At 39.9% G+C, this 25,041-nt stretch overlaps 1 protein-coding gene across 34 annotated transcripts in view; it reads left to right on the plus strand.

Moving 5' to 3' along the window:
* slmapa (sarcolemma associated protein a) overlaps positions 1-25,041 on the plus strand; it is a 235,928-nt gene that overhangs the window by 72,043 nt on the left and 138,844 nt on the right. For all 34 annotated transcript variants that reach the window (XM_078543552.1, XM_078543560.1, XM_078543567.1 and 31 more), the window contains exons 3-6: positions 4,393-4,465; positions 15,366-15,402; positions 21,345-21,407; positions 22,355-22,450. In XM_078543552.1, the coding sequence (XP_078399678.1) occupies positions 4,393-4,465; positions 15,366-15,402; positions 21,345-21,407; positions 22,355-22,450 (269 nt within the window). The remainder of the gene's footprint in view (positions 1-4,392; positions 4,466-15,365; positions 15,403-21,344; positions 21,408-22,354; positions 22,451-25,041) is intronic.

Below are 25,041 nucleotides of genomic sequence, written 5' to 3' on the forward strand. Positions count from 1 at the left end.
GTTGCTCATGGTCAATGAGTGGATGCCCTTTGGCCTGTTATGAACGCCAATTCTGGTGAACATATGACTTGCCTTCATTGATGGAATGCAATATATGATGCAGCAGTGCCTCCTTCACTATTGCCTGCATTCCCAAATTCTAAATTCCTCTGTGTTACTCTCGAGATGCAGCAACTGTGATGTGAAGCCATTGAGTTCTGAGTACCCCTTTAAAGCGATAATTAAGGTATTGGCTTGGGTGGCTTTTTTCCTCAGAAGGTCTTCCTCCTTTCTCACTAAGCAGACTCGTGTTCACACTTGCAGCACCAACAAGTTAGAGGACGCCTCCAGAAAGGGTCCCTTGGCTCAGCAGTGCGCACCTCCCACATTGCCTCAGATCCCACCCGATCAGCTTCGCCGGTACTTTCGATTTGAGACCGGCATTATTGTGGTGCAGCAAGATGGTGGTTCTCCATTATTACTTCAAAACACAATTCGACGTTCCCTCTCTCACTGTCCGTCCATCTGATATATACCTGGAACCTCACGATGTGAAGGTCAAGCTCCCTCCTGTTGTTCTCCGGCCTCCCCCAATAATATTGGATCCCATAGTTGTTGTGGTGGTCATTCTTACCCTCCTCTCTGCGCCCATCATTTGCGACTTGCCCATGCCCCATGTGGACCTCAACCCACCCATCTAAAGGCAGTGGGACCAGCCACCTACCAAAGTGAGCCCCCATCCCAGGAGAACTTCACATACCCCTTTATTATGTGTTTCCAATCCAAAGCTACAGATGTCTCGAGTTACCAACACCATTCCATCTGAAGCCCAGTACAGACACAGCCAAACCCAAGGACAGTGACTGTGAGACAGCCCCATACACCGAGCTGTGCTTTTTCTCCTCTGAAGCATACAGCCCATGCCCCTCCGTGCAACTGGAGTACACCGTGCCTCCAATGGTTCCTCCTGCTGCATGGTGGATGCACCTCTGAACCGTCTCCTATCTCTGACTTCTGATTATGAGGTCCACAAAGCCCCTGGACTGCCTGTACTCAGTGATTCCTTTCCACATCGCCACAGGAGTGTCTGTATTCTGTGACTCCTGACTGCAAGCCCCAGACCAAGGACTTGGACATTTACACAGCTCCCCATTGCTGATGACTGAGGACTACAGTTTCTCCTCTCAAACCACCCCCCACCTGAGTCTCTGTGTGACCATCCCTCTTGTGCCACACTAGCAAACCCCCACTTTCTATTCCAGAGTCTGCGTGCATTCCCTTCTGGTCAAACATGTGTTATATCTTTGACCCCCTTGAATGTCAGCATTTCATGTACCCATGTCAGACTCCAGCTTCCCACTCCTTGGTCTACCCTTTACCTCCCATTGTTCGCAATCCTCATCCTCCTCCTTGCTCCTCTGCCTTCTATAGTGCCCCCTTTTCCCCCTCACAGCTCTTGCACAGTCTTCCTTCCCCACTGCCCCCCTTGTGTTGTTCATCCTCACACCCCACTCCCAGTCGAAATGCTCATTTCTGAAAATGGAGTTCTGCCTAAGTACCTCTGCACAGTGATGTCCTTTGGACAATGGTGTCAGCCACCAGGAGCAGAGGACCCCTGCACTCCCAAACCCTGGCTGCAGTACTGGTCAGGGTCTGAAAGTGGAGGCCTGCATGAGTACTGCAGCACAGTGGTGTCCTTCTGGACAACGTAGGCAAAGAGCAGGAACAGACCAACCCTACAGCCCCAGCAGTGTGGTGTTCATCACAACAAGACTAGCACAATGCCATGGCAGGTAGGCTATGTATGTTGCACTCACCTCGAAGTCACGAGCAAACTGAGGTCTGACATATGCACGCCACTCCTTTTCAAATGGGTTTCAGGCTGACATAATTTTCCACAAGATTGGAAGGCATCACAATATTCAGGTGATCAGCTGTTTTAATGAGCATTCATGAGATGGTAATGAATGCAAATGATGTTCATGCCACTAGGGAGCGAGATAACAGACCCGCCATTAACCCACCATTGACAGAATCACAAACTACTTTTATGCCGACTTTTTGACCACCGCTAGATTCTTGCTCCCGCCCGCCATGACTCCCACGGCGGGAAGGATGGAAAAATTCTACCCAATGGTTCAAGTTCAGTATGACTCCTCTTCAGAAGTGGAATTCAGAACATGTTGTCTAACATTAGATGTGATTCTGTGATTGCGCAGCATTTGCTGAACATTCCCAAGTGTCCTAAGAATTACACTAACAACCAATTTAAAATTATCAGTCAGGCTCGCAATGTAGCTCAATTACGCTTGCTTGAAGCTACATATATTCATGTGCAGGGACCTGTCCTCTGCAAGCAAAAGGAATATGTCCAGACAGTGTACATTTTTTGAATAAACAAAAGCATGGGGACAATAGCTCCCTGGTGTATTCGCCATGGCAATGCCTTGACCAATCAGAACCAACTTGCCAACCAGCCAGCACTCCTTTTCTCATGCAGTAGAAATTGTTGTTCCCTTTGAAATTTGGCATTCTTGCATCCGCCCTGATGAGTGCAAGACAAAAAGCTTCCACAACTTGTCTCTTTTTTTCAGCAGTACTTAAGTTTTGCACTACCAAGCAACTTCTTGCAGTTTACTTTTGAATGCATCAGTTCTTTCACACTGGGCAAATTAAAGCTCTCCCACCTTGCATAGCTTTATTTGGTTTATTTACTTCAATAATATACCTGCAAGGTAACCCTCTTTAGCCAGTCCCACATCGTTATTCTTCACCATGGCAAGTTAAGGAGATAACAGCTAAGGAAGTACCTATTACTCAAGATGAAATATATGACAAGCATCCTGCCTCTAGATAGCTTTTTTACTACTTTATGTATGAGCATGGAATTGTGCTCTACACCCACTTCCTCTCAAAATGCATCCAAACAGCTGGCATTCTTTGCTGTGGGATTTAATAAAATTAATGATCATTATTGTTGCGTTGAGAGCACTGCGAAGACCTGGTTCAATATCTATCTTAGCAAGCACCTCTTGGTTTAAAAGCAGTGTGTCCAAATGTTTTGAGGTGTAGCGATTTTTATATTTTACATAACATTGGAATCCATTCCAGTCACTTGCAAACTTAACAGTGCCGATCCCAATGCAATATGTCCAGCTGATTTCTGCTGAAATCATGAAATCATCCAACACTACAGAAATGTCACCTAATTTTGTTGTTGTCTTGAGCTCTTTGCCAAACAAAAAGTCAAAATTTATTGCCTTATTCCACACATACCAAGCACAGCCGAGCAAGTGGGTTATTTTAGAAATGTCTGTGGATTCATCAAATTGTATAGCAAAGTCATTGCCACATAGTCGTTTGACAATGCACTGCAAAACCGTCTTCTGACATCAGATCAGTCTGGCATTTGACGGTGTCACTTGACATTATTTTTCTTTCCTAGTTACTTTACTTTCTACTCTCCAAACATCTCCCGCATGATTTCAATGGCAGATATTGGCAAGTCCTCAGCCCCAGTTGAGCTATATCTTCACTTCCAACATAAATAAAACTGAAATTCATGTAGCATCTTCAAATTTCCTTAATTTTGAAGGGCTTATAGTGACTTTATGATTTTTACTTCGACCTTCCCCTCCAAAGAGTTCTTTGGCCCCAGAGGTTGAACTTGAGGATAGAAGTTTTGTGTCATCATTCTGTGGGTTTTATTGTTTTGAAGCTGATAGTGGCATCAAAAATTCATCCATATCTGGTATTAATTGTGCGTTTACAACTCTTCATGTTGTTCTTTAATGCTTGACTTCTTCCCTAACCATCCAGTTAACTTTTATGATCTCCTTCAGTCTTATGTCCAAGGAGTATCCTTAGATCCTCCAACCCTGGTCATCTGTGTATCCTTTCCTTTTCAAAACCCCTCTGACTCTAGAGCCATAGAATCATTTAGAGATTTAGAACCATTACAGTACAGAAAGAAGTCAAATTCTTCTTGAAACCTATTTTTTCAACCAAGATTTCCATCTCCTTGACTATCTTGTCCGCCAGGGTTCAGTGTTTGGTCCTTTTCATTCTGTAAAGTGCTTGGGCCATTTTTTATTGTCCCACTTTCACTCTTACTCTTTCCTGCACCCCCCCATCCCCCCAGTTCAAAAAGTAACTGCTTGGCTTTAGTGACAGGAAGGAAGAAAAATTACAATTCTCTGCAGCTAATGCAATACATTAATGAGGAAATAGGTGTTACCTAATTTCAAGATGGTGTTGATAGCAAATATCTGTACATTAGAAAAAGTCACTCCAACTGCCAATTTTAAACTGCGATATTAAAGAATGCCTGTATGGTTAGTACATTTCATTTCACATTTATGTTTTGGTATTCAGTTCTATATCCTGTATTAATTTTTAAATGTTTGTTTCTAGTTACTCATGGGTGCATAGTATCTACAGTCAAGCTCTTTATGCCAGATGGTATGGAAGGCCGTCGAAGATCTGAGTAAGTATGACCAACAAGCCAAGGATGGGAAGGGTGTGCATTGTGTTTGTGTTAAATCTTTTTTAAAACCCTGCCAGGTGTATAAACTCAGTGTGCTTTTATTCTGTAGGCTGTGTTTAGTTTAAACGAGACTTCTTCCTCTATTCCTCTAACCTAAGTGTTTCCAACATTTTGTTTTTTTTAATATTTCAGGTTTCAATCTGAAATATTTTTGCTTTTTGTTTTTCCCAAACCAATGTTTGTTTTGACAGGCCTAATATAGTAGTAAAAGCAAAATTGATTGCCTCAAATTTTAAATCTAAATTTGTGTTGATACAAGTTATCAAAGCATTTGTTATTTCACAGTGTATAGCTTGGCCTTCCTTGGAGATAGCTGTATTTGAATAATTCTCTGCAAGTTACAACTTAAAATTTCCAGAGATAATGTACCTATGTGCTAAAGAGGAAAAGTAAAAATTACTTTCTTCCCCAAAAAGTCTTTTAAGAAGGATGTAATTGGCATTATGAATACATATTTAAAGTGAATGAATTATTTCTATTAGTATTCATCAGAAATAATCTTATTCTGACATCTTAATTTAATGCTTTGTTTCCAATGATTGATTTTATAAACATAAGAGAGGAAATCTTTGCCTGATTGAATGGACCAAGTTAGCATTCAAATGATCATCAAACTGCCTAGGCTCAACATTTAATTTGTATCTGAATAAGTTTTATACATCCATCCACTATTTGTCCGTCTTACGCAGTCTACAGAACTCTCTACCTACTATGTGAGCACACCACATCAGCTGTAAAACTATGCAATGAGCTAACTTCTACATTATCGTTCCCTCTGCTCCTGCCAAAATCACTTCCTATCTCATTTTCTCCCTGCAAAGACTAGCTGAAACATGTGCAGGTGAGAATAAGATTAGCAAAACACACCATCAAGGCTCTTATTTACAAAATGATGACTTGGCTGCATTATTAAAAACAAAAGGTTACCAGGGAAACTAATGAATTATAGATGCTGACACCTTCAAGTACATCTACCATTTTTGAAAGGCATTTGTCTTGCCTTTGAACTATGATGTGAGGAATTGTGTTTTGTTTATGATTATTTTGTTGCAGTACATGCACTTTTGATTATTTTGAACAGATTATACATTCATCAAAAATTGACTTGTGATGCCCTATCTCAGTGCAGCATTTATGTTATTTTAACTCCACAGGAAGCAGTGGATATTCTGTTTTGGTGTGCTGGGCATTCAATATGGAGACCTGAGTTTGAATTGTATTCATTCAGCATAATGCCTTATTTACCAAATATCAGTGTTTAAAGGAAAACACAGTTGAACCAGTATTCTGTGATGTTCTGTGCTGTTTTCAAACCATGTATTTGAAAGTAAAGTTTTTGAACCTTTTCTTAGCTGGAGTTGCCACCAGTCAAATTTCTATGAAAATCTCAGCTATTGAAATTTGGGACTTGGCTAAGCGTCTGTGTATAATGGTGAAAAACCACTCTGTGTGTCCTTGTGGATAATAAAGTAACTGCTTGATCTATAATTAGTTCTTTGAAATTTAAAGCTATTTGAGTTATTTGATTTTAATAATGGATTGCATTTCTTCTAATGAGAAAATAGTCATAACTTAATTAACATTTTCTCCCTGTTATGCTGTGCCCACTCCCTCCCTCTTGGAATAGAAATGGCATTTTATAGTTATCCACAAAACATTCTTGCTTTACATGTGCCTTGCAAGGGAATAACCTGAACTTGTTTACATTGCACTTAATCAATCCTTTATAAGTGCAGATCTTTTATTCAAAGCTTCAGCAGTATGGTTGCAATGCCACATTGATGGATTTCAGCTGTTGTATGCGGTATATTTTACTCTGGTACGGATATACGTTTTAACTGAAGCGTGTGTGCTTTTAGAAAAGTGAACTATAGTTTAATAGCTGCACGGTACTTCAGTTTCGTTTCAGTGAGCATATTTAATGATTGAGAGTTCAAGATGGAGAAATGTCAAATGGGAGAAATTGATTTTTTTTCCTCAAGAAGTGTTGTGTAGCTTCACTAATATTTTTAATTGGCAAGTTGCTGCTTCATAATTGTCAGATAACTAGTACCAATAATTTTTGCTTCTAATTTATAATGCTGGTTTTTCTGTATTTTTGTTTTGTTTAGCTGGTTCAGGAAATTTTCAACCATGCCTGTTTTTGAAGTTAACTTTAATGTAGATTTTGTTTTGCTGTAATAAACTGCTCCTGTACCGAGAGAGACATGGCTTCCTAATAAGCTATCATTTATGAACAATGTTTGCCGCTAATTTTCTAGTCTGTCAGGGATTTGGTTAGGTTTATTCATTTGTTTACAAAGTTTGGCTGTAAAATTTGTGTATATCTGGTTCATCTTGCAGTACAAACTCTAAAGGAATGGTTACATCATTTGTATCACTTCCTTTTGTAATCAGTTTTGGATTGTCTCCTTGAATGCTGTAGCACAAGTGACAAGAAGTGACACAAGTACTCATGAAACAGAGATTTAACAAATGACGACCATTAATTTCAAAATCCTACATTGCCAAGCATCAAATGGTAACTCTAGGTACAATTAAGATATACACATCATTTACTCCAAATTATTTTGAGAATTAACTTCACATTAGTTTGAGCTCTATTTCAATTAAAGGAAATGAGTTCAGCTCTAAAGATTGTCAGTTTTTTTTAAGATACTCTATAGAATGTTTGCAGTGGGAAATGGATGACTTTGCTATTTCAGCTCCCCTGGTGAAGTCATTTTTGCTCTGTCATTTCCCCTTTAATTTCCATTAACCCAATTCAGAAGAGAACCCCTCCTGCATAAGTGTAATATTTTGCTTTCATGCACTGATCATCCTATGGCCTTCTAAAATTGTCAATTCGAGGAAAGTTAGGGACTTTTCTGTTCAGTGTCATTCCTGTTGAAAACTGCATTGAGATTGCTCTAATATGAAGGACTATAACAACTAGTATTTAGAAGGATATTTTCAGCCCACTAATCTGGGCTGGATTCAAACTCCAGTCCTGGGTTAAAAGAATCTAGTGTAATAATATGCAGTTTTTGTCTTATGCACTTTTTGAATTGGTCAGCGAGTTGATTTTGTGGGTGAAGCCTGGCACGTGGAGATGCGTGGGGCATGTGGAGGACTGAAATGCATGAGGTACGTGTGGCTGCCAACAGCTGGTGGGCTGTGGGGAGATGCTTAGTGGAGAAAAAGAATAACAGAAGGTAAGGGAGCCCAACAACAGTTTCCCAGGCTGGGGGAATTGGGGAGAGGGGTGGTGGGGGACAGCATAGGAGGGACGGTTGTTGGTGGTGGCTGTGGTGTGGATAAAAGCAACAGAGGTAAAGAAAGCCCTAGAACAAAGTTATCCTGGTTAGAGGGGTTAGGGAGTTGGGGGAGACACAATGGGGTTGCTGTGGGTCACCAAGGGAGGGGTCCAGCAGACAACATGGGAGAAGGGGAGATGGCATGGGAGAGACGGTTGATGGTAATGGTATGGGTGAGGGGTGGGGGGGAGATTGCATTTGGTGGAGAGAAAAAAGCAACAGCAGGTAAGGGGACAATAAAGCTATAAAAACAAAAAAAATATAAAAACAAAAAAACTGCGGATGCTGGAAATCCAAAATAAAAAATACCTGGAAAAACTCAGCAGGTCTGGCAGCATCGGCGGAGAAGAGTACAGTTGACGTTTCGAGTCCTCATGACCCTTCAACAGAACTAATTAAAAATAGGAGAGTGGTGAAATATAAGCTGGTTTTTTTGGGGGTGAGGGGGGTGGGGTTAGAGAGAAGGGGGTGGTGGTTGTTGGGACAAGCAAGCAGTGATAGAAGGAGATAACCAAAAGATGTCACAGACAAAAGATAAAGAGGTGTTGAAGGTGGTGATATTATCTAAAAGAATGTGCTAATTAAGAATGGATAGCAGGACAAGCAAGGTAGCTCTAGTGGGGGTGGGGTGAAATAAGACTAAAAGGGCGTAAAAGGTATAGATAAATGATCGGTGGAATACATTAAAAATAATGTAAATAGGTGGGAAAAGAAAAATCTATATAAATTATTGGAAAAAACAAGGAGGAGAGGGAAGAAACGGAAAGGGGGTGGGGATGGAAGAGGGAGTTTAAGATCTAAAATTGTTGAACTCAATATTCAGTCCGGAAGGCTGTAAAGTGCCTAGTTGGAAGATGAGGTGCTGTTCCTCCAGTTTGTGTTGAGCTTCACTGGAACAATGCAGCAAGCCAAGGACAGACATGTGGGCAAGAGAGCAGGGTGGAGTGTTAAAATGGCAAGCGACAGGGAGGTCTGGGTTATGCTTGCGGACAGGCCGAAGGTGTTCCGCAAAGCGGTCACCCAGTCTGCGTTTGGTCTCTCCAATGTAGAGGACAATAAAGCTATCCTGGCTAGAGTAGGTGTGAGTGGCATGGAGAGGGGGGAGCAGCATGAGTGGAGGGTAGGCATGGGAGGACAAAATGGTGGGATTGGGGATGGAATGGGGTAATGTGAGAGGGATGAAAGGAATGGAATGGGAATGGCATGAGGGATGATATGGGAAGGATGGAATGGCATGGGGATTTAAAGAAGGACTGTTGCAATAAATATTAATTTCACTGCAAATGTTTTGCGAGTTTCTGCTAGTAGTGTAATAGTGCACTGTGACATCCAGCTTATTTTTAAATGTGGAAGATTCAAAACATCACCATCCCATCATGAAGGCATCTCTCTGAGATCTATTATAATATACTGGTTATTAAAACCAGAGTTTCTGACCTTCATTTTCTTTATATACTGAATTATAAATTGGCTCAAAATTATATCATACTTGCACTGCAGTTTTTGAAGAATTTGCATGACAGATTAAATGCATAAATTATTTTTTTGTTATTCACATCTGTTTTGCTTGGTGCCTTCCTACATAGTATACAGCATTCTCTCACTACATATAGGCCAGCGAATCTGCTTTCTAACCTCTGCCAGCCCTGCCCTTCAGCCACCTGCTAGCAAGTGTGGACCATGACTCCATTTGAATGTGTGTGCACCTGTAGCCTGTCCAGCCTGTCCTATTAAAAATTGTTTCCAGAACGGGCAGTTAATACATTAATGCACATGCAATAAAATTAATAGATTTGGTAATAGCATTAATTGTTCTACTACCAGCAGTGACACAATAAAAATGCAATTGCCCAGCCATCTTTGCATTGCTGTGAAGCTGAAACTGCATTGTAACAAGGCAGAAAGGTGGCTGGGCTCTAGAGCTGGTCCTGACCTGACTCTGGAAGTGGTAAGAAACCTCAGTGGAGAAGATTGTAATTGGCTTGGCTCCTTGTAGAATGTAAATCAAGTGTGGTGTCCAACGTCATTTAAAAAGTACACAATTTGTAGTGTGAGGGGTTGGATGTTTACCCCATCTGGACATTCATAATTAAGCTCCACTTTAATTTGTCATGGTTGGAGAGTTTGGACACACTGTTCATGTTTACAAAATTGTCTAGGAGTAGAGCCCATGTGCATATGTGTGCACAAAGGTTTTTAACAGTGCAAGAATGAAACTTTCAGTTGGGCCTGCTGTCAGTCAATGCTGTAGCTACTGATCCAACTTGAATTCAACTGTTTTGACTACATAGTTCAACATTCCGGCAGTCTTTTTGTTCAGCATTAGTTGGACATGAGATTCATGGTGAAGCGTTGGAAAACACCCCCCATTTCTCATGTCTCTATCCTAAAAAGTTGATAAGAGCTTTAAGCTGAAAAGAGGTATACCACCAAATCTGATATTCTAGCTCTGCCTATTATAAATTCTGTACTTGAGTTTTTGGGAATTGTGATATCAGATCCAATGCCAAACTTCAAGCCTGTGTATGTTTGAGCATCAAAAATCATGGTTCCTTAGAATTAGACCATAAGACATAGGAGCAGAATTAGGCCATTTAGCCCATCGAGTGTGCTCCGCCATTCAATACAACCATGGCTGATCCGATAATCCTCAGCTCGACTTTAATGCCTTTTCCCCATACCCAATGATTTCCTGACTGATTAAAAATCTGTCTATCTCCGCCTAAAATATACTTTACAACCCAGCCTCTACAGCCCTCTGCGGTAAAGAATTCCACAGATTGACTACCCTCTGAGAGAAGAAATTGCTCCTCATCTCTGTTTTAAATGGGCGGCCCCTTACTCTGAGATTATGCCCTCTGGTCCTAAACTCTCCCACAAGGGGAAACAACCTCTCAGCATCTACCTTGTCAAGCCCGCTAAGAATCTTAAATGTTTCAATAAGGTCGCCTCTCATTCTTCTAAATTCCAATGCGTACAGGCCCAACCTACTCAACCTCTCCTCATGAGAAAATCCCTCCATCCCCAGGATCAACCTAGTGAACCTTCTCTGGACTGCCTCCAATGCTAGTATATTGTTCCTTAGATAAGGGGACCAAAACAGTTCACAGTATTTTAGGTGTGGTCTAACTAGTGCTTTGTATAGTTTTAGCAAGACTTGCCTATTTTTATACTCCATTCCATTTGCCTTCCCTATTACCTGCTGAACTTGCATGTTAGCTTTTTGTGATTCATGCACGAGGCCCCCAAATCCCTCTGTGCTGCAACTTTCTGCAGTCTTTCTCCGTTTAAGTAATATTCAGCTCTTCTATTCTTCCTGCCAAAGTGCATAACCTCACATTTTCCCACATTATATTCCATCTGCCATGTTTTTTCCCACTCACTTAACCTGCCTGTATCCCTCTGTAGACTCTTCGTGTCACCCTCACCACTTACCTTCCCACCTATTTTTTGTGTCATCCGCAAACTTAGCGATAGTACATTAATTTCCCTCATCCAAATCATTAATATATATTGTAAATAATTGTGGCCCCAGTACTGACCCCTGTGGCACTCCACTAGTTACAGTTTGCCATCCTGAAAATGCCCCCTTATCCCAACTCTCTGTCTTCTATTAGTTAACCTGTCCTCTATCCATGCTAATATACTACCCCCATCACCATGGGCTCTTATCTTATTAAGTAGTCTTATGTGTGGTACCTTATTGAACGCCTTTTGGAAATCCAAATATATTACATCTACTGGTTGCCCTTTATCTATCCTGCTTGTTACCACCTCAAAGAATTGTAATAAATTTGTCAGGCATGATTTCCCCTTCATCAAGCCTCTGCTTGATTATATTATGATTTTCTAAATGCTCTGCTGTTACACCTTTTATAATAGACTCTAACATTTTCCCAATGACGGATGTAAAGCTAACTGGCCTATAGTTACCTGTTTTTTGTCTCCCTTCTTTTTGAATAAGGGTGTTACATTGGCAGTTTTCCAATCCTCTGGGACTTTTCCAGAATCTAAGGATTCTTGGAAGATTACCACCAGTGCATCCACTATCTCTGCAGCTATTTCCTTTAATATCCTAGGATGCAACTCATCAGGCCCAGGTGACCTATCGGCCTTTAGTCCCATTCGTTTCCCTAGTACTTTTTCTCTAGTGATAGTTATTGTATTTATTTCCTCCCCCCCTCCTTTTGACCCATGATTATTTAGTATTTTTGGTACGTTATTAGTGTCTTCTACTGTGAAGACTGATGCAAAGTATTTATTCAACTCCTCTGCCATTTCCTGGTTCCCCATTATTATTTCCCTAGCCTCGTTAGCTAAGGGGTACGATATTGACTTTGGCCTCTCTCTTCCTTTTTATATATTTAAAGAAGCTCTTACTGTCTGTTTTTATATTAATTGCTAGTTTACTTTCAAAGTTTATTTTCTCCCTTTTTTTTTTGGTCATCTTCCATTGATTTTTAAAACATTCCCAATCCTCTGGCTTACCATTAATCTTTGCCACATTGTATGTTTTTTCTTTCACTTTGATACTATCCTTATCTTTCTTGGTTAACCATGGTCGGTTTATCCCTTTCCTATAACTCTTCTTCCTCACTGGGATATATCTTTGTTGCGAGTCATGAACTATTTTCTTAAACATCTGCCATTGTTCAGCAACCGTCTTTTCTGCTAAACTCCTTTCCCAATCCACTCCAACCAACTCTGCCCTCATTCCTTTGTAATTACCCTTATTTAAGTTTACCACAGTTGTTTCTGAACTAAGTTTCTCACACTCAAACTGAATGCTTAATTCTACCATGTTATGGTCACATTTCCTAGGGGATCTTTTACTCTGAGATAATTTATTAATCCTGCCTCATTATATATTACCAGATCCAAAATAGCCTAATCCCTGGTTGGACCTACAACATATTGTTCTAGGAAACAGTCCTGAATACACTTTAGGAGTTCTTGCTTATGGCTAGCTCTGCCAATTTGATTTTCCCAATCTACATGAAATTAAAGTCACCCATGATTAATATACTGCCTTTTTTACATGCCCTCATTATCTCTTGATTTATTCTCTGTCCTACAGCATAGCTAATGTTAGGGGGCCTATAGACTACTCCCACCAGTGTCGTCTTCCTCTTGTTATTTCTTACCTCCACCCTTATGGATTCCACATCCCTGGAGCCTGCCTGGCCGCTAAATAAAATCATGGATAAACTCATACAAAACCTTGTTTCTTGCCCAATTCCCACATGTTGATTTCCTTAGTGCCCAAAAATCTATCAACCTCAAACTTGAATATACTCAATGACTGAGCATCCACAGTCCTCTGTAGTAGATAATTTCAAAGATTCACAGCCTTTTCAGTGAAGGAATTTTCCCAGATTTTAGTCCTAAATAGTCAGCCCTTTATCCTGAAACTGAGTTCTTGGTTTAGAATCTCCAGCCAGGGGAAACATCTGCTCAGCCTGGTCAAACCCTGACCAGCGCAAAAAGACAATTCTACATTTCAGTGAGATCACCTCCCATTCTTCTAAATCCATCGTATATATGCCTTTCCTATTCAATATCACCTCATAAGACTGCCTTCTCAAGCCAGGAATCAATCTAGTGAACTTTTGCTGCACCCCAATATAGGGCAAGTATAATCTTCCTTTAGTTAAAGAGGCCATAACTATACACAGTATTCTAGGTGTCACCTCACCAAAGCCCTATACAATTTCAGCAAAACTGCCTGACTCTTATACTCAACAGCTTTGCAATAAAGACTAGCATACCATTTGCCTTCCTAAATGCTTGCTGTACCTGCAGGTTAACTTTGTGATTCATGTACAAGGACAGCCAAATCCCTCACATTTCGAACTAGAATAGGGAACAAGCTATACTAAATTTAGTGACAGGCAAAAAATCAGAATTAGCTAACAATCACATGGTAAGGGAACATCTTGGGAATAGTGAATATAACATGATGAAATTTGATACTAGGTTCGAGAGGGAGAAGAAAAGAGTCACAGCACAGTTTTGATCTTAATGTGAACTTCGTAGGAATGAGAAATGAATTGACCACAGTAAACTGAGCTGAACTGTAAATCCACACTCAAGAAATATTTGGTATGATACAAAGCTAGTAAATACTCGTAATAAGCAAAGGCTCCAGCATTTTAGATAGGAAGATGTGGCCAACAAAAGAAATAAGGGGTTAGTATAAAGCTAAGATAAAAGGCTTGTGTTAGTGCAAGAAGTAGAAACTGAAAGGAGCTGACGAGCTTATGGCCAGCAGTAAAGAGATACAAAGAAGGCAACAGGAGCTACAAAAAGGAATATGAAAATAACTGCATGGGATATCAAAGCCAACAGCCAATGTTTTCTTGACTGTATTAAGAAAATGTAGTCCATTAAAGACAGATGCAGATGAGACTATAATGGATGCTTGCAACATGGCAGATTAAATAAATACTTTGGAAAAATGTCATGGGAGGAACTTAGTTAATTTAATATGCTTTCAAAAAAAGTGATGAAGAAAATAAAAGGGTTTAGGATCTCCAGGACCTGAGGGTTTCCACACAAGTTATTAATAAAAATAGATGAGGAAATTGCAGGTGCATTATTTATTATTTTTCAGAACTCACGAGGTTCAGAAATTGTGCCTATGGATTGGAAAATTTCAAATGTCAGCCCATTATTTAAGAAGGGAGGCATGGAGAAACCAGGTAACTGCAAACCTGTCAGTTTAATACCAATTATAGGGAAGTTAATGGAACCTTATATAGGACAATCCTTTTGTGTTTTGAATTTTCTTTTTGAAGTTTGGTAGATGTAGAAGATTACATGGCACTATCCGAAGAAGAGCAGGAGAGTTACCTTGGTTTTCTGGTCATTTATTTCCTTTTCCCTTTCCCCCGCACCCCTAACTCTTTATCTATCTAACTCAGGGGGTGCTACCACTTCTTCCCTGTTCCTTTGTGATAGTGTAGGAGAAGGCCATTGCTAAATAGAGTTCAGATATTGATTACTCTTGGGACCAAATGTAATCCACTCAGATTGGAGTAATCTGTAATGATCAAAATATAGCTTAGCTTTAAAGTATTTTTGGAAATATTCAAGATTCTATTATCCTTAGATATGACTCCTATATCTCCAGTTTCTTTCAGTGCAATGTTCTGATATTTGGATAATATAATTTATTGAATGGGTTAGCAATCTTTGTCAGATCCATACTTTTCAGAAAATAAATTGTAGTCTTTTATGCTTCCCCTATTGAAAGGCAGAGCATGATAAACAAAGATCGTTGATACATCTGTTGAAGATTTTGCAGTTGCTGCAGGAAAACTTCACCAGGAGCAAGTCATTCACATGCGAAGTACATTTACAGACTTCCAGTAGGGTTATATGTTCAAGCGAGTTGCTCAATGATGATTTGTTTTTACTTGAACTCTTTTGAGTATATTCATTCTAAAATCTTCACAAGCATAAACAGGAATTAAAGAAGCTTGACTTTGGTAATGAAGATGGTTTTTGTAGTTTTATCTTATATGGTATCTCTTGTCTTTTAGTGTCATCCAGGCTCCTCTACCACTTCCGGTTGAAAAGGTGAGTGGCCTTTATAATTTAGCCTTCTCATGTTAAACAAATGGCTTTAGTTGATTTATTGGAATATAATTCTGGTAAGCACATGGGTTTGAATATTAACAACCTAGAGCACAAAATTGTAAATAGTAATGTGTGTTAAGCCATGACTTGATTTGAAACTGTTGTATTCTTAAATGAGCACTGTACCAGTTGTATTAAAGCATTCCCATCTAAGAATAGTAAGATAAAGCAATTCAGTATACTGAGCTCTTATAGCTTTAAGTTTGCCGGACGTAAAATGATTTCATTACAATTAGAATGTGGGTGCCCTAATAAAGTACTCCCTGTGAAATTTAAATGACTGAAAACTTCTTCAGAGGTTGCTACTGCTGGTTTATGCTGATTTCAGAAACACTTTCTGTTCAGTGCAGCTTCGAAAAAACTTCTAATCTCACTCATCAAGTACTAAAGTACGTTTGCATCAAATATCATAAAATTTGACAATATGAAGCAATTGAAGTCTTGGCACAAGAAGCACTTTATCAGGTTGCGTGTAAACGCAAATCTTTTGAAGGAATTGGAGTCCATTCACACACACTTTCCATGTTGCTTTTTGACAGAGATTACTAATTTGTATCAGTTAAATATACCACCATTCTGCAATCTATATTATATGTCATTAAATGGTTGCCAGCTGAGTTCCCTGGAGGCAAAGTTAATGATCACTGTTAATGAGATTTCTTTGACAGGTGGTACTAAAATATATACCTGTGAACAAAGAGGTGACCAGTTGCTTGGATGTTTAGATTAATAAATTGATGTGAGATGCAGAAAGTGCAGAACTATTCTATTGCTGATTAATTAAAAGTAATTGCAGATATCTTGGCATCAAAGCCATTTTTGGCCACTGTAATGAAATCAGGACACTATTATCAGACACAAAAATGGGTTAATTGGGACCTACATTCTTGGATCAAATACCTCTACTATGTATGGAAAATTAGTCTGCTGTGTTTTTTTTTCATAATAGTCTGGAGGATTTTGTCCCTTTATAAGATTATTAAAAGTATCTAATTTTATGAAAAGTTTGTCACATGGAGGTACTTGCCTCAGCTTAGAGACAATTTTCTCTTGGCTCCCTTCTGAACAATGGAACTGATCACCCAACAGCTTCCAGCCTTCGTGTGCAAGAGGAAGTCTTGAGAAAGTGTCAGAATTGGTAAGTACTTCCGTGTGACACTGTTGTATTTTGCATAATGAATATTTCTTTAACATGTTGGATCAATGTAGTGTATTATATTTTTTTAAAAAGAGGTGTGCTGTTTTGTGGCTTGCTTTTAACTGAAGAAAAGATTTCACCTGATCATTGCAGCAAACCTGCAGTGCAACTATGAAGAGTATGTTTACAATTTCTCTGTCAATGAGAGGAAATGTTCCTCCATTTAGACAGCTACAGAAGCAGAACAAGGCAAACTGAAGATTCTTTTCATCTTGAACAACTGGAGTAAACTGGAATTCTTGCAGTTTAAAGCCTCCCCTAAATCCGACGATGCAAATAGATCGTTCAGACATATATTTTATAGGTTATATTCCACTAATTTGCTTAAAGTTAAAAGCAGAACTTACAATATTAAATTTATTTCAATACCAAACTAAACCTTCTGCTAATTTAGCAATTGATGTTTTTCTGTCAAGTGAATTTTGTTTGGAATCGGAGTTGGTGCTTAGTCATTAAGCTCTTTTAAAGAAAAATATAAAGTCTTTCAAGTTGTCAGAATGTCCAGTTGTACTTTGCAGTCAATGAATTGCATTTGAAGTGTAGTCGCTGTTGTTTTGAAGAAAAATATGGCAGCTAATCTATGCACAGCAAAGTCTCATAAGTAACAATGACTGGTGCTGGTGGTTGAGGGAAGAATGTTGTCCAGGATACCAGAAAAACTCTCTTGCTGTTTGAATAATGCCATGGAATCTTGAATATTCAATTTTATAGGTAGATCCAGATCATAGATGGGACATTAAACAAGTTGCATGATCATCAGGCAATGCTCAGAACTTCTGACAAAGGGTCATCGACCTGAACTGTTAACTCTGTTTTTCTCTCCACAGGTGTTGCCAGACCTTTCTGTTTTTAGTTCAAATTTCCAGCATCTGCGGTATCTTGCTCTTGCATAACTATCTGACTGGAAGTGAGATTTAAGTTATAGGGATACATTTAGGCAAATAGATTTGGAGCACCAGTGATATTTTATTCAGTACATGAGAAAAATATTTGGAGATAGCCTTTTTGTATTATCTTTTTGGAAATTTTACCCAGTTTGAAGTCTTAGTTTTGGCTAGGTGACTGCGGTGCTGTAATTTTCATGTAATATATTGGAGAGAATGGGCTTGATTTGTCAAAAGGTTTTTTCCCCAGCGCGTTAGGGTGTCGCATGTTATGATCCCTGTAGAGACTGACAACTTTTTAGAAGATTTGTAATTCCCAAATGATCAATAAACCGAATGTCAAGATTCACGTTTTAACTGTAACAAACTAAAAATCAATGCTGATCAAACATTACTAGACGAGCAACTAATGCACAAAACTAAAGAAAAGGTACTTTTTCAGTAACAAACTGACACAATCTAAAATAAAAACAAAAATACCTGGAAAAACTCAGCAGGTCTGGCAGCATTTGCGGAGAGGAACACAGTTAACGTTTCGAGTCCGAATGACCCTTCAACAGAACTAAGTAAAAATAGAAGAGAGGTGAAATATAAGCTGGTTTAAGAGGGGTGGGGGTGGACCAAGTAGAGCTGGATAGAGGGCCAGTGATCAATGAAGGTGAACAAGGCAAAAGAGAGATACGGAAATCCTGTCGGAGAGAAGAGCAATACTTCTTCAAGGCAGGCATTCCTTGAAGAGAAGTGGCAGTCAATTAAACAATAAGATAAAAGCAAAAAACTGCGGATGCTGGAAATCCAAAACAAAAACGAAAATACCTGGAAAAACTCAGCAGGTCTGGCAGCATCTGCGGAGAGGAACACAGTTAACACAATCTAAATATATCTTATAACCCTTTTTGCTGTGCACTGCACTTCCTGCAAATGTATAGCATTAGAAAAATTAATCCACTGTTACTCCCAGCTCTCCAGCAGGCTCATTTCTGCCTGCTGTGCTCGGGTGAAATGCCCAGTGTCCTTCAAAATTCAGGCCGAGTCTTTCAGATCCAACTTTCACAATAAAGCCCATCTCAGCAACTCATTGTCCCTTAAATCTCCAAAAAGTCCCGTTGGTCCGTCCCCTTCCTTTTGAACATAAACCAACTTTCACAAGCATCTTGCTTGGTTGTTAACACAGAACAGTCTTTCTCTGCTCTTCACAGCAGTAACTGCTTTGTTTCTCCACACAGCAGTGGTTGCTTTGTCTCTCTTCCTGTGTCCAAAAAGCAATTGTCCCAGGTGTGAAAACTGCCACTTGATATTTAAATAGGTTTCTGTTTGAGTTTCACCCCCATGGCAATCAGGCCACATAGACATGTCTCCGTGCTGGGGTGCTTCTGGCATATCTTGTTAACTGAGGCATTTTATAACATGGTCATCTTGTAAAGTCCAGAATTTGTAACAAATTGAACCCTGCAGCAGCTTCTTTCACTGAAGTGGATATCATCCTTCATTCTGAATGGGGTGGCAGTCTTGATTGAAGCCATTACTACTGGTGCTAAATGTTCTTTGTTTGGATAGTTACATAGTTATTTAATTGACCATATTTATTTTAAATAGATAACAATTGTTTTTCTTTGGTTAAAAATTATGTATACTATTCCTTTCAACTCACCCCAACTCTCCTCCATCCTGTACATGGATGTATTGTGGAATAGTGTTTCATAGGTCTTGGTATATCCCAAATGGCCTTTTCCTTTTGAGACTGGTAAAGTATTTGGTGAGCTGTTGAACTGTGAAGTTGTCAGAGCCTTGCCCATATATGCATTTTCATCTAAGGTTGCTGAAAAGTGAATTAAAGTGGGAACAACTGCTGGTTTAATTTTTCTCCTTTCCATAGCCCAGAAGCGTGTACACACACCTGCTGCTGCCACTGTGGCTGACAACATACTGCTAGAGATTGCATTTGGGCACTTGTGGCTAGCTTAGTTACTGAACCATCAGGAGAGAGTTGGTTTATATATGTTTCAATAAGTACGAATAAAGTATTTCTGGTATAGATGTATTCTGGCTGATCCACACCATGGGCTGGATTTTCAAATGCTGGTGAGATCCTGCCACCTCCGGGATGTGATATTTCAAAGGGAGGGCGGGGGCGTGGCAGATAAATTCTGAAACCTGCACACCTTCAGTTAAGTGCCCTTTTAGGTCGTTGTTATGTTTATTAATAGGCCTCAGGAGCAGTTTTGAATTTTCAGTTGTTTTTTGTCTATTCGTTCATGGGATGTGGGCATTGCTGCCTAGGCCAACATTTATTGCCCATCCCTAATTGCCCTTGTTCATAGGGGAATTAAGAGTCAACTACAGTGCTGTGGGTCTGTAGGCCAGACCATGTAAGGACAGCAGATTTCCTTCCCTAAAGAGCATTAGTGAACCAGATGGGTTTTTACAACAATCGGCAATGGTTTTGTGGTCATCACTTGACTTTTAAATTCCAAATTTTTATTGAATTCAAATTTCACTATCTGCCCATGGTGGGATTTGAACCTGAGTCTCTGGAATACTAGTCCAGTGACAATACCACTATGCCACCACCTCCCCTAGGCATGGAGAGCATGCAGTGTCTGGGACACATCAGAGTGCGGCTGACCTGCGCACAGTGGGGAGCCATGAAAGTTAATTGAATACTGGTCGATTCATTCGTTCATTTAATAGAGACAGAATAAAGCTTGTCTGCTCAACCAATGGCACAGTGGTGCCATCACTGGTGCTGAGAGGCTTGTGTTTCTCACCAGAGAGAGTTTGGCGTCCTGATAGGGATGTCAGGCTATTTGCATCGCCAGGTCAGCAGAGGTTGGCAGAGGAAGCCTTACTGAACAAACAAGAGCCAGCTGATGGAGTGGATATGGGAGTAGGCTACTCTGACATTTGATAGAACAGCAAGGAGGAGCTTCAGCAAATGCATCCTCCTGTGCAGGATACCAGAGGACCTGCAAGGAGAAATGATGGTACCCAAGACATCAGGTGTATCTCCCACAAATCAGTTACTTGCAAATGACAGAGCACCAGTGTCATAGGAGGCTGCATCTCTCCAGACGGTTGGTCTTGGACATTTGTGCTGTGGTCTACAATGACCTCCGTCAGTGCCTCAAGGGCTTTGGCACCACTTGTTGATGCCTGCCCATGCCAGCAATGGCCCAATCAGCACCCTGCTGCGACATGTCCTCAGCGAATGGCAAGCCCAGTCATGGCTGCTGCCCAACTTTTCAAAAGGCCCTTGGTATTTATGTCCCACCTTCAGTCCACTTATGGTGCCACTGAGTGCTAAACTCACCCCCAGGCCAGTTATGTATTTTACATTTGAAAATAGCATAACAGCACTGGCGCTGACGTAGGTTGAGTCAGGAAATTATCCGGGCTTCGGGTTCCCGAGCCTGGATTGAAAATCTAGCCCAATTACTTCTATTTGTATGCTTCAGAGGTGAAGTAGGAGCAAAAATAAATTCCTCATGTATCTTCATAAATTTACTGTACTGAGAAATGGAGAAACAGTTATGTACAAGGAGGCATGCTTTTTGATTTTGTAAGTTCCTCAAGGTCTGTCCCAAGAAAGTGGTTATTTTCATTTTGTCATTAATTGGCTCCTCACTGAATTCCTTGTTTTCTCACCTCTCTATCTCCCAAAAGGGTAATTTCACACACAACTGCGCTGATAAACCAGATGGATGAGTCTCTTCTGAACATGTTTATTGTGTTAATACCTCAGCTATGCCATAATGCTTTAAAACGATTATATTGAATAAATGTCTCCTTCAATTCCCCAGGTAGCTGCTAATTCTCCCAGTATGTACTCTCAGGAACTATTCCAGCTCTCACAGTATTTACAGGTAAAACCCACCAGTGTTGCTGCTGTTTACTATTCTGGCAATACAGTTTATTTAATTGTATAGTCTTTGCTTGTTCACAAAATAAACCATTAGCCATCAACTTGTTCACACATTACGGGCACAAAATTTTACCTATTCAACTGTGCAGCTAATGGGACATTTTATAAACTGTATCCTCCTATAACATTTGAAGGGGGGAATGGAAACAAAGGCCTAATTACATATAATAAAAATGGGACTTTTAGATTCACGTAAAGTAAATGAGGTAGGTGAAGAGCAGAATAGAAAAGATGAACTGATGTTTTGGTGAATGTGGAGGAGCAAGTCATGACTGTTGACCAAGAAGCAGAAATAGAGCATGTAGATAGTGTATCAAAAAGAAATAAACTTTAACAGGAATCATGAATGTTTATGGACAAATACAAGAAGAAAATGTACAGTTAGTTAAAACTGTTGCCATTGTAAACATAAGAACATGGTTTAAACAGAAGGGGAATACAAGATGGAAATAATTAGATGTACAATGCCTTGCAAATCTAGAGCTATTAAATGAGACAAGACAATGGTATTCAGATGGAAAGGTTGGAATTGGTAGCAGAACAAATGAAATGGAATGAAATCTGAGAGGACAGGAATTACGGTACAAATTAGGGTAATAGTAATTTTTGGCATTTTTCAATCACTAGCTGACGGTTATGAATAGCTTGTGAGATGTTCAAACTATAAAAAATAATGGGAGGTTCCAGTACCCTTGAGGTGAAAAGGATAGATCAGAAAAAAAAAATGTGGTGTCTCACTTCCAACCACCCACATGTATATTATATGATGTGTATCAAATTGAATGCTATCTCATCATATGGTTCAGGTTACTTTAATCAAACAACTTTTGATTTAACATTGTCTGATATACTAATACATTAAAGTATTGTTGATTTTCCAAATGTCAGGAGGCCTTACATCGAGAACAGATGCTGGAACAAAAATTGGCCACCCTTCAGCGGTTACTAGCCAACACTCAAGAGGCATCAGACAGCAGCTGGCAGGTACTTTCAACATTTAATACAATTTGTGAATATTCCTCTTTAGGATACCAGTTTAATCAATGCATTTTAAGAACAAAATAATGAAATTTACCATTCAACCATTGAAGATTTTTTTTGTTTTGATGCAGTGGAGAGAGATGAGATTCACTTCATCATAAAAACCTTTAAAGTGCCTTGAGTTATTAAACATCTGATTGTTCTGCCATGTTTCTATGTATTATTTGAAATCCTCAACCTCTCTCAAATACTTAAGTTTTTTTTTGTTCAAAGCTTTGATTCTGTCAGCTGAAGGCAAAGCCTGCAGTCTGAGCATGTGCAATGTGTACTACTTTCCAGCATACTTCAGGAGTATTTTCAGTCAAATTGAGAAAAGTTTGTCTTCAGTCTCTAATAGTACCTGTTTTGTTGAATCTCAAAATTATTTCAAGACAAGTTAAAGGTCAAATTTCAATAGCTATATTTAGATACATTTTGTATTTCTTTTTAGAGACCAGGAATGTGTTTGTGTGTAAAATGGAAATTAGTACAGAAAAACACACTAAATATGACATCTACCTGTGACAGCTTTTATGTATGTTTGAATTCCAAGCAATCTGTTTTTCTCAGATTGGAAAAGATAAGTTGTACCTTTGCAAGCTACAATATGCTAGTTTGTGTATTTTTAAAAATGATTTTACTCCTGCACATCCCTGTCATTTCACCCTAGTATAGGCCCTCCCCATTTTTCCATCCTGAAGTCTAAGGGGTAAAGACTTGAACGTATCTGGTACACAATTGGTCTAAGAATCCATCACAACTCTGACTGGACCACATCAAGTGCTATCAGGTATCGCATTTGGCTCAACCCTTCCATATTCAATCATAGCCAGAGAAATCTTCGAATATTCCTGTTCATCCCAAACCTGTACCCTTGTCGCCAGAGTTCCCCAACAATCTATCTTTAGTGTCATAGGGTGTTGGATACCGTTTGGTAGGTCTCAATGAAGCCTTCAAAGTCTTAAGTAGGTTAACTGTATGTATTTATTAACTATAAGAACTATGTACATATATACAATAAAGGGTTCAAGCTAGGAGCTGTCTCTATGCTTGCTTGTGCACACGAGTCTGTCAAAAATTCATTGACCCTAGGTGCGGGCATGTGTTCACTTACATCACTGTGTAGGCTCAGTCCCACATTAACCCTGTATGTGCCAGACCTTTATACTACACCTCCCTCCAAATCTTTATCCAATGTATTTCAAGTTATTCTAGTTTACCCAATGTATTTACATCGTCATTGCTGCCCCATCTCCCCCCTTCAAGTCTTTGAGCTTGTAGGTTCAAGCAGTCTGGAGGTCTTATAACTCTTCCACATCTTGTTCGCACTACTGCCGGAGGAATGGTAGACTCTGTCACTGCTGGTTCTTCCTGTAGGTTTGAAGATTGTTCTGGCGTCTGGCTATCTCTTTATTCTCTTTTTCCATTCCTTGGTATTGGACTATTCTTTGCCAATTTGGCAGTTGTGGTGATAGGTGGTTGCTGTTCCATCCTGTTTTTTGCAGGGTGGACGAACATTATGCTCGTCTCCATGTCATTTTTTTCCTCCTTCCATCATGTGGGTCGTCACCATGTTCTCTGGGACAGAAGATGGCCTTTCCTATTATGAGGATGTGTTTTTTTTTTAAGTAAGCTCAACTTTGTGTTTGACTTTGTGGTGTGCTGTCAGCAATGGATGGCTGCTACTTGGTTCCAGCATCGTCTGTGGCACTATCATGTTGGCCGGGAGTTGAAGCGCATCCTCTGTGGTCGCGGTGTTGATCTTGACAACGGTCATCGGAGCCAGAGATTGAGGCTCTTCTGGTTGTTGGTTGTTCTCTTGTCTATCCTCCACTGGAGGCATCATGGTAACCATCTGAGAGGTTGGCTGGTCTGATCAATGAGGTCTTTCCAGCACCTGTAACGAAAATGGACAAACCTGCTCTGCAGAGAGAGAAGACAGTTCATAGCTGAAGTCCCAGTCAGGACACACTTTCTTTTTTGAACTCTCAGGAACTTGCAGTTCTGTATAATTAACTTGCAGATTGTGGTTGTCTTGATATCCTCTGTCATTTTGAGGAGATTCAGGGCTACACAGGCATCTCTGCTCAAGAGAGTTAAAGACTGGATATGGATGACGTACATCAGCTTGAAGATTTTTTGCTGCCGTACTTTAGTGGTTCCAGAATTATGCTGGTGACTGGAAGTCGGATTCCTCCAGGCCCATAGAGTCGTGTGTCTATTGTTCGAAGCCAGATGCTTCTCAGCCATGGTTGTTTGTCCGACAGGACTGTAACACTGGCTCCCATGAGTTTGTGAGATGGTTGTTGACGGAAATGTTTGCATTAGAAAATGAGAAACCAGGATCTTGGATGTCACCCAAGAAGCATGGCTGTGAGCCCTCTTGGTGTGCAGTCTCAACCCCATGAATCATCCTTGGATCTTTTGTGCATCTAGCTGTTTTGGCCTTGCACAGTTTGCCAAAGTGTCCAATTCTGTTACATTGAAAGCATTGGGCTGAAATTGCAGGGCATTGATCTCACCTGTGGGGGAGTTTTGCTCCATAGCGCTGGCAT

This window comes from Cetorhinus maximus, chromosome 6 (assembly GCF_964194155.1).
Source record: "Cetorhinus maximus chromosome 6, sCetMax3.hap1.1, whole genome shotgun sequence".
NCBI classification, from domain to species: Eukaryota; Metazoa; Chordata; class Chondrichthyes; order Lamniformes; family Cetorhinidae; genus Cetorhinus; species Cetorhinus maximus.